This window comes from Lampetra planeri, chromosome 4 (assembly GCF_965212315.1).
Source record: "Lampetra planeri chromosome 4, kcLamPlan1.2.h2, whole genome shotgun sequence".
NCBI classification, from domain to species: domain Eukaryota; kingdom Metazoa; phylum Chordata; class Hyperoartia; order Petromyzontiformes; family Petromyzontidae; genus Lampetra; species Lampetra planeri.
The window spans coordinates 1,134,009-1,144,547 of record NC_136110.1 but is presented as its reverse complement, the minus strand read 5'-3'; the positions used below and the strand labels follow the sequence as shown (position 1 = coordinate 1,144,547).

General features: G+C 52.8%; 1 protein-coding gene across 3 annotated transcripts in view; it reads right to left on the bottom strand.

The window, feature by feature from the left end:
* Positions 1 to 1,002: 1,002 nt before the first annotated feature.
* The window catches only part of KIF20B (kinesin family member 20B), a 37,616-nt gene continuing 28,079 nt past the window's right edge, over positions 1,003 to 10,539 (bottom strand). For all 3 annotated transcript variants that reach the window (XM_078592949.1, XM_078592948.1, XM_078592950.1), the window contains exons 23-30: positions 10,052 to 10,204; positions 9,700 to 9,858; positions 9,083 to 9,262; positions 8,296 to 8,439; positions 6,558 to 6,659; positions 4,242 to 4,383; positions 3,248 to 3,405; positions 1,003 to 2,920 (exon numbers count right to left, since the gene is read on the bottom strand). In XM_078592949.1, the coding sequence (XP_078449075.1) occupies positions 2,837 to 2,920; positions 3,248 to 3,405; positions 4,242 to 4,383; positions 6,558 to 6,659; positions 8,296 to 8,439; positions 9,083 to 9,262; positions 9,700 to 9,858; positions 10,052 to 10,204 (1,122 nt within the window). In that variant the 3' untranslated portion in view covers positions 1,003 to 2,836. The remainder of the gene's footprint in view (positions 2,921 to 3,247; positions 3,406 to 4,241; positions 4,384 to 6,557; positions 6,660 to 8,295; positions 8,440 to 9,082; positions 9,263 to 9,699; positions 9,859 to 10,051; positions 10,205 to 10,539) is intronic.

Here is a 10,539-nt window from a genome sequence, read left to right as displayed (position 1 = left end):
AGCATCAAGGAACGAGATAAGTAGGATCACCGAGACAAAAAGACGATCGCATACCTCCCCTCTCAGCCTGCTCTAAATCACCATCCAACACCAGTGATGATTATCCGAACCGGTCCTGGGCCTCCTTCCCGAGGTTGACTCGGTCTCAATTGAGTACCTGGTGCAGTGACAAAATAAAAACATTGCCACTAAGAAGACAAAGGCGGCTGGGCGTGGTGCTGGCCACCTACCCCCTCGTATGCCGTTCCGGCCTTCATAGGTGCTCGCTAAAAGCACTTACCAAGTCTGTTAAGGCTAAACGGGGGATTTTTGTCTTTGTGCGTGCGGCAGCGTCGCCAAATGGCTGTCCGCTTGTCAAATGTGAAACCGTGCGAAAATAAAATTAAAACTCAAAAGTGGATTTCCCCTGTGAACTCGCGTCACCGCGCGGACGGCAATTCCAGTGCGAAAACCGGTTTAGTGTTGAATGCACACACACTTGTGGACATGTATTCATGTGTGCACAGGTCTCCCGTTCGTTTCCACATCGCTACCACGTGTTGCACGCTCCCCAGCGAGCTGGAGAGCACGCGGATGACACGTCCGGGAAAACAAAACCCACATCGAAGAGCTGAACAGCACGAAGGAAAAAAAAGTCCCTACGCAGTGGTACAGATACATAAATATATATTTCTGGCAAAGTGATCGAAATGAAAGTATTAAGGCGGTTATGAGTCTTGTGGCTCACTCGGCTCGGGGACAGCTGCCAAAAAGAAAAATTAATCTGGCGCCATCTACCTTGAACGTTCACAGCGTGCAGTCGCAGGTGGGGCACGCAGGCCGCATTAGCAGACTCAAGGTCAAAGGTTTGCTGCGTGGAACCGTGACCAATCTGCCCCCTCCCAGCCTGGTGGTCCCCCATTTGTGGTTCACGATTCGGCTCTTCGACAATCGCATTACAAATGTTGGCGAATGCGGAGGCCTCCAGCAGCTGCAGCGAATCAGGTGACGCAATCACATAAAACATATCCACATTTTTTTTTTATATAATCGATTCTCACACACACATACACGAGATTCGATACATGCATCATCATCAATCCACCTGTCACAATGCTGCCACGTAGAAACCCACACGACACCTGCACACCAACCGATTTCATCACTCTCCTCGATGGACATCCCCACGAGCACAGCAATGGAAATGTAATTGATGAATAGAGGTATATTGTTACCCGCCTACATTCCACCGCCAGGCTCTTCCTGCTAAATCAAACTTCAAAAGGCCAACACCTCCTGCACGCGATGAAGCCACGCTGTCAGCTGCGTACCCCCCCCCCCCCCGTCTCCTCATACTCACGGCCGTCAGGAAACAGCGACAAGCAATATCGCTGCTGCCCTGACACCAGAATCACGACAAACTCGGCAATAAACACCCTCCCGTGCGCTTCAAACATGCCATCGCCGGCGATTCTCTGTGCTTCCCTCCCATCAGAAAGCGACATCGATGACCGCGCGTGGGGGTGGATGCAGCGTCTGTGCTCCAGCCGAGCAAAGTGACAGCAGGAAAGAAGCGACGATGATGATGATGATGTGTGGCGGCTGCTTTGAGTGGCATCGGGCCCCAATGACCTCTTTGCTTTGACGTAAAAAAGGTTGTACACGTTACGAATCATAAGGGCGACGGAGCAAGTGCAACGCCGGCATAGCTATTGGCAGCACGCCGCGCCACAAAGCCAGCAACCCACCATCCTCCCCCCTATTTCACCAACCTGCACTGACCAGAATGGTGAAGTATGTTTAAAAATAAAAACCCCAGGGCATGGAAAGGCCTTCGTCCATTGGTGACTTGAGAATGGCTGAATGTTTGTTGTTGTATGCAGACTGTAACGATGACAAACGTCAGCGGCCGAGGCTCCAGCTCTCTACTCGGACAGCCGGAGCGTTAAGCAAATCTCACAATCTAACCCAAACCACTAACCCGGGCGGCCGCTAACATTGACCCTGGGCTTCGAAACTTATCTCGAAGCCCTGTCAGAAAGTAATGCACGGTTGGCAAGACAACGCATGCACCAGAGTGCGGGCAATAAGTCAAACTGAAAGAGGCCCAGCGCCATAAACTCTCCGCATGTCACACACTCAGGAAGGAGGAGGATAAGAGCCGGTTGTAAATTCGACACGCTCGTAACGTTCCAAGTTCACCTTTTTTGTTCGTGGAAAATGAAAACAACTTTGCCTTCATTCGGCTCGCGCTTTAAAACTTTCCCCATCGGCGTTCGCTCAAATTGTTCCCCGCCGCTCGCTAAAAGTCATGCGCGCTTTTTTTCTTAAACTCACGCACGTGCTGCTCATTCACAAAAGTGGCATGTGCTGCCATTTCCGCTGAATCACCTAAAACAACTATTCTGCTCCCCAGCGAGAGGTCCCTGGCTGGGTCTGTCGTTCGTTAAGGAACTAAATCAAGTCGGTGCTTAATCACGTCAGAGCTCAAATCTCCTCTCGTCAATAAGGACGCAACGACTCGCCCCTCTCCACGATTAGATTAACCATCTCCTATTCAATTTGCCAATAGATTTTCTTCTCTTTCGCGGCTGCAGGGGGTTTCCGTGAGCCGATCGTGTACACAAATCAGAAACAATCGATTCTTGACATGATGCAAGCGGGCTCACGTCATCGTGAGCCCGAGGAGCCATTAGGCTCGTCGAACAGTTCCATCGCCACCCCGCTCAGCAATTACAAACCCGCTCGCATCGTTCCCTGGTGGATGCGACTCGTGAGGTTGAGACCGGGATACATTTCTCTTCGCTGCCGACTCCAGACTCTCGAGCGCGAGAAGTGCCAGCGACGCGTCTCCCCGTCACTGCTTGCGCCTACGCAGCTGCCGCATGATGGTGCTGTGGTCGCTCTCCTTCTCCACGTTCTGCTGCTTGTTGTCCACAAACTGCGCACGCACACAAAGATCCCCCGCGTAGCCTTTAACGTACTGTTGGGCCGAGTGCTGTTAGTGAGCACCTATTAAGGCCGTCACGGTGCGCTCGGCCGACTTTGTATCCCCAGTGCCGATGTGTGCACACCACGCCAGGTGCTCTGAAGCATCCCAGGGGAGGCCAGGGAACTCGTTCATATATTCGCCACGAGTGTTGGCCGTGAGCGGAAATCGTACTCGGGTTGCCAGATTTGTAGCGCAGTGCGCCAACCCCGCTCCACCACCGCCCCCCACCAACGCGGCATACACGCGCACGCGCGGGGCAAGGGTGGCCCGTCTCACCGTGTGCGACGAGAAGTCCATGGGAGAGGAGATCTCCAGCTTCAGCAGCTTGCGCTTGCACTTCCTCTTGCCGAGCGGCGGCGGCGTCTTGGCAGCAGCATCGGCGGCGGCGGCGTTCACCGCCTCCGCGGACTTGAAGGTGCTCGCGATCTGCTTGGCTGCGCAGACAAAAAAGAGGCACGGCGTGGGTGCAGGCGCCGGGCGTCAGCACCGACGGCGCCCTGCGCTCTCCTCTGGCAGCAGTGACGTCACCGGAAAGGCCCCGAGCACGGCAGGGGCCAAGCGTACGCAGTTGCCGGCGAACGTCACCGGAAACTCGCCGTCCTTGTTGTTGTTAGCAGTTTAACACGTAGGCTTTCGCGACCAATATTATTCATCATGAAGGTTTGTTTTCAGTAAGATCGTTTGTTCACGTGACAAACCTGTTGGGTGGTGGTGAGTTAACGAAAAATTTATATTTACGCGACCCAACCCAAAACGAACTTTGTTGTGAGTTGTTGGTAGCAGTCCACGTGACTGTCGGTCATCACGGTCACTGCTTTTTGTTGTTCGACACAATTATAAGGAAATATGGGTTTGCATAGCATCACAAAACAACATCCTTCATCTGACAAAGCCGTTGTCAGCAGTCATTGCCGCCAAGTCATCTGCGAGTGATAATTGTTAATTACTGTAGTTGTTCCAAGGCGTTGTCAGTAAGTCACGGCCGCTGCAGTACAATGATGTGTAGTGTCTTAATGATACTGCTGTTAGCAGACGCAGCTGTTTGAGCAGCCCTTGTTAGCAGTCACTGCTGTTGTTCACGGTCAATGCCAGAATACATTCTCATTGTTAGTCATCACTTGTGAGGTTAGTTGTTATGAGCACTCATTGCAACGTTAGTATTGGCACTGTTCGGAGTCACAGTTAGTTCCCACTGCTGCCTACGGCCCTTGTTAGCGTCCACTGTCATTGCCCGTCGTCTAGAGCAGCCGCAGCGGCCGCGATCAGTTACCGCAGCTCTTGAGGCGCGTGGGGGAGCTCTGCAGGAAGTCTCCGATGCGCTGCATGGGTCCCGTCGCACCGGTGTCCCCGCCACCCTTCCCCGCTCCGAGCCTCATGCCGGCGCTCGCCGTCTCCCCCGACGCGCCGCCATCCTGGTTCGGGGGGATGGGGCGGGAATCACGTGGGTAAAACTAAACAAATTTATTTTACCAGGTAAGGCCCACTGAGCTATGTACAGCTCTTTTTCAGAAGCGATCTGGCCATCACAAATGATAGCTCAACGAAGCGGCTTATCATGTGGACATCGATCAATAAAAATTTTTAATTCGTAATTGGGATTTGCGTTCGGACCACGTAATGCATGCCCGTACATTTTAGTGTTTGTCGTGTAACCCTCCACCACCCGACACAGCCAAACTAATTTCACCGTCACGTGGTGGGCAAATCGTCTTAACAACACGCCAATTTCGATTGTTTCATCTCACATCACCGGTAAAGTGACGAACGATTCTCAGAACCAAAACTTAAGCAGGACAGAAAACAGGAATTCATTCTGACTTAACGAAACATAATATTGGCTGCGAAAAAAAAACCCTGCGCTTTCAGTGAACAACATTTTTATTTATAACGAGGCGGAGAGCACGTTATGGCTTAAGGTCTCTTCTTTTATTTTTCTAAAGGGAGATCACGAACACACGAGATTCTGTGCGTGCGATCGCCGTGGTTGAGAGGAGACGCAGGTGCGCGTGCGTTATTGCACAGCCGCACGGAAGAAATCGCGTGAGCGAGCTTGTGCAGGGGAGCACGCAACAGGGATAGAGCGCCTGCGTGATGCAACGTGATGGTTCAGTCCCAACGGGTGACATTGGATTAATCATTAACGAATGCGGAGTCATCTTAGAATGAGCGCGCTTAATAAATTTATGAAGTATAATTACAGAATGAGGGCTTCGCTAACTGCTAAATCAGCAGGGCTATGATGTTTAAAGTAGGTAGCAGTACAGCAAGTGTTTTTTTTTTACTCCTTCTCTAGAGGTTTGAGTGCATGCATGGCAGTGTTTTTCCAGGTTTTCCAGCCTCCTTCCACGTGACACCAAACATGCCTACAACACGACATCGATGAAAACATCCCAACGTTAGCAAGAACCCCCCCAAAAACGAGCCTCCTGGGTCAATAAAGGGCATTGTTATTATTTTACAGCAAGGACTTAATGTATGTGCTTCAAACTAGGCACGTAATGATTTCGCGCCACCCCGGCCGTGTGATAAATTGCCGTGATGCACGGCCGCAAATCCATTCGAGAATCAATCCTGTATCGGCCGGGGCTTGCCGCCTTGTTTGCATTGTCTCCCGTTTATACCCGCCTTGTTTGTGCACTCGTGTCGAGTCAATTACCCTAAACGTAACATTAGCATATCGATAATTCAACGCACGCCGTAAACGGACACATCCTCCACGTTCAATTCCACGCACGACCCAAGGGTTGCCTACATTCAGTCTCATCTGCATGACTTGTTCTGCCCCTTCGTTCCATTCAGTCGAAAGTGTAACGCTCCATTCTGAACGCGCGACATTCAACGCACGCGTCGCGAGCCTAAGAGTTGATCTTAATTGTTGCTCGCCTAATCATGACACCGCAGAAGCCGGATTTGAGCACTCCCCTTGGGAGCAAGGGCAGCTGCGCTCACGTACAAAGTCACATGCTCGTATCAGCAATTTACCTTTGACTTCCCCCCCCACCAGTGTAACGTACGAATGTGTTTCTTACGTCAGAATTGTGCTTATATAGGGTGCGCTTATACACAGCATTCTGAGACTTAAGCCGCGACCCTGTGATTTGCTTCCCATCGCTTATCGTTAATAGCGGAGTGGAGGCCGACAGTGGGCAGAGGAAGACAGCCGAAGAGATGGCAGCGGCGAGAAGGCGTCTCGAGGTACAGAGGCCATGACTGGAGAGGAGCAACTGAGGAAAGGAAGGATATGGAAAGAAACGGGAGGGAAAGGCATTTGCGCAGAGCAGTGGGATGTTCCAGGCCGACTCGCACAGAGACCCATAGATCCATATAGACCCAATTATCAATATAGACCCGTAGATTCGCACAGAGACCCATAGACATATCACAGAGGAAAACAGCGGAAGAGCTGGCAAAGAGGGTTGGGAGGCTATGGATGAACCGGAACGACTACAGACAGGAAGGAGCGGAAAAAATGTGGGAGGCCTTTTCTTTTCTGCAGTCGGAAGGTAGAGGCTGACAGCAGCACAAGCAGCAACTTGTCGTTAGACCTGCAAGGTTGGCCGCTTCGTTCTCGCCGCGTGTCACTCACCTGCTCACAGCTGCCCTTCAGCTGAGCTTTGCTCCTCAGCTTCATCAACCGGCTGCCGCTCCGGCCCTCATCGCTGGCTTTCTGGCGAGAGGGAACCTTGGCCTGCGACAAGAAGATGTGCACATGGCTGTTTGGGATGGTGTTCCCCCTTTGCCCCACCACAGTGCTCCACCGATTGTCACAATTCGAGGCCAAGGACTCGATTCGACAAGAGTTTTGTGTTGCGTCTCTTCTGCGCTGTCCGTCTCGTCTGTACTCTCCATGTGGTTCGTAACGTCTATCGTTGTTTTATTGAACAGTCGGTTGTCAAAACCATAATCACGAGGCTTTGTACTTGCGTGATCTAACCAAGAGAGCAGTTGTGAATGACCGACTAACGTGTTTGTATTGTCCATCGCATGTCCTGTTTATATTGAGTCTTGTTAATTCCAGTATCGTGAAGGTAAGACTAACATTTTATATGCATGTATTGCAAATAATTGATATGAACGTCATTCATTGCACGTGCTGTGTTAGGCTTATACCGATTCGGCCACCCGGCAATTAATTAAATGGTCATAATCCCGGGTCGCGATTGGATTCGAAAATCGATTCTTTTCACCTCATATTCAATTTCCTGTTTAAATTTGTTCCTCGTGTTTCCATCTTGGAAGTTTTGCTCGCCTCAAACGTAAGAGCGGCAGAAATCACGATTCTAAAAGGCACTACGTTCTACGCAGCTCAGGCTCGGTGTCTCCGACACGGCCATTACAAACCCCCCGGGACACCCACCCCAACTTGCAAACCCGGTTTTATTAACGGGCGGCTGAAACCCAGACTCGAATCCCAGGACCTCAGCGGTGGCACCTTTGACCTCTGAGCCAGCCGGCCGCCTCCAAATGTAAGAATCGATGTCGGTCGATCAATCTACACGCCCGGCAAGTTACGCACAAAAGGGGAGCACGGCAGGCGGAAATATGACAAGGCTCGCAGTGCTATTTCACATTCCTTCATGGCCATTGATCAGCCCGGGGTCTGCAGGTCTCCGCCACTGCCAGGACCCCCTCCACAAAATGAGACGCGACATCTCATTTCCGTTCTAATATTAAAACGTCCACGTGCAGCGGGGACTGTATTATATAAAATTATAAATTCCGCTTTGGGGACGGAGAGAGTGCGGAGTGGCGGGGGCTGCGTCGCGCGAGCACGTTTGACAGTGAGCGAAGTTGACAGCGAAAGCCACTATGCCGTCGTCTGCCCCCACTCATCTGCATGCACACCAAAGTAGCCCTGCGCCACGGAGGCTTCCGCGAGCCCGCTTACGGAAAGCTCGCCCGAGCACTTAGCTGAAACGCGTGGCAGGACATCGGGAGGAGGACTGGGGACTGCCAGCGTCGTCTTGCACTGAAGCACGGTGGGGGTGTGCGATTCGCAAGGTGGCAGATGGGGAATTTTCAGCCCCGGTATAAATGTCCTCCGTGCGCATTTCCGAATTATCCGGCAGGTTTTCTGTGAGATGGCCTTGGCTAACGTGTACTCGATATCTTTGTGCTGGTGAAAACAAGCATCGCTGACTGATGACGGCATCCCGATCATCTCCTCCCGCGATACGACTCAACAGTCACGTTCTTTCAAGTCTCGTTTTGTATCGTTCGTCTCGTCTGTACCGGCCGTTTTGTTTGTAGCATCGGGGGAAGAAACGATTGCGTGCATGGTTCTCGCGCAAACAAACACGGGCGGCCGGAGCACCGGCGCTCACCGACGACTTCAGCAGCTGGTGCTGTTTGAGCGGGGTGAGGTGGATGGCGAGCTGAGAGGGTGGGAAGCGTGGAACGTGGCCTCCTCCGTCCACCGACACGTCCGAGCGGTCGAGCACCACGGTGTCGAAGTCACCGGGACACGCCTGCAGGGGGGGGGGGGGTGGTGGAGACGGCGCAGTGAAGACGGCGCGATGGAGATGGGGGCGAGCTCGTTAGCGCCCGTTACTGCCCGTTAGCGCTCGTTAACTCGATGCTTGTCATCGGGACGTGAAAATTATGTTTGGACTAAAATCGTCACCATTATCATCATCTGCTGTATTAAGGGCTCCCCAGTCCCCACCCCCCCACCATCGCCATCGTTCACCGTCCTGCAATACCACAATCCACTCGCGTTTATTTGGCTGCCATTCCATCATCAATCTCGTCCATTGGCCATGCCAAACAAGGTGGTGACCATAATGCTGCGAGACCGGCTGATCCTGCTCCTAATGCTGCACCCGCTGATCTTGATAATCATATGTCCAGTGGCCTGTATTTGCATTTTAACAGCCATTAAACGGTGAAAATATAACTGATAATTATTATGATATATGATGACAAATGTTGACGGTCATGTCGATGCTGACTGATGGATGAGGATAGCGATGAGAATGATGATTGATGGATGATGATAATAATAATTCATTGAATTGGAAAGAATAATGATGATGATCAGTGACCCACATCATTTCACCGTCCGATCCAGGTATAAAGTCGTGCGGTATCTCCCGCGGCGCTGGTGCTCACCAGTCGCGGCTGCTTGCTGTTGCGTCCGCGCCGTGACTCTAGCGACTTGTCCTCCTCCCCCTCCTCCACCTCCTCCTCGCGACGCCTGCGGACGGCGCTCGTCCGTCGAGGCGGCAACTCCGTGGTGCGGCACGGCGCTCCCTCCGGCTCCGCGGTGCTCCCCTCTGTCTCGCCGGGCGCCTGCGTCCCAGCGAGAGGTTAGGCCTCGACAGCGCCGACGCCTCACAGCGATGACATCCCCGACGCCAGCTCTACCACTTGGATACTATCTCCGACTCCAACCTCACGCCTCCCAACAGCAATAGCTCGGCCACCATCGACCCTAATCCTGAATCCAGCCCCACAGCTATAGCTATCTCTACCGCCAAAATGATAGCACAAACCGCTTAGCCTTACTGTCTTAACTCTATCCCTAACACCATCCTTACAATCCAAATCATAACTAGCCCTTACCCCGAGCCTTAGCACTAACCTTTAGCAAACGCTATCCCTGCAGACCTAACTCTAGCTCTCTCGCCAACCATACTACCCAATCACTCTCATTCATCAGAGCCCTAACGCCGGTCGTCCTAACAAGCGCGAGCCCCCAAATATGACCTCGTGCTCCGGTCGCTCACCTTGGCGGCGGCGTTGGCCGCGACGACGGCGTTCAGACAGCTGATCTCTGCATCGCGCTCGGCGAGCGCCGTGCGCAGGGAGTCGAACTCGGAGGCCAGGCCCGTGGCGAGGAGGTCGCGCTCCTCACGCCACGCGCGCAACTCCTGCTCCTTCTTGCTCTGCAGACCGTGACGATCCCGGAAAAAAACAAGGAAGAACAACCGTGCAAACGCACCTACTGGATACCTTTCCACCTCCAACTGTTCATACTTGGCACTGTACACGTATGACAGTGCGCAAAGCTTTTGAGAGATTTTTGCGCGCAGGTTTCTGAGCGTCCGTGTGCCGAGTCCGAGGGGGCAGGACCCTCACCTCCACCTCCTGGATTTGCTTCTGCAGCTTCTCGCGCTCCGCCGCCCACCGCTTCACCTCCACGTTGCGCCGAAGCTCGGCCTCCTTCAGCTGCGACGTCAGTTCCCGCTGCGCTTCTTTCCAGCGACTGTCCACCGGTGTCACAACCGGCTCCTGTTGGGGTACACACAAAGATAAAGATCCCGCCGTATAGCCTTTAACAACAAACCATCGGTATGAGTGCCGTTAGCGAGCACCTACTAAGGCCAGCACAGCACACACGAGAGGCTGGGTGGCCAGCACCACACTTGGCCGCCTTTGTCTCCCCCAGTGCTGACGTTTACACAATGCACCAGTGTGAAAACTATCGCTCCCCACACACACACACATGCTGACACGCACACACACATGCTCACACGCACATGCTCACACGCACACGTGCAAAGGTCACGTTAAACGGTGCAGCTCTGCTACAAGTAAATTTGTTGTGCGACACCGCAAGCTCGGTG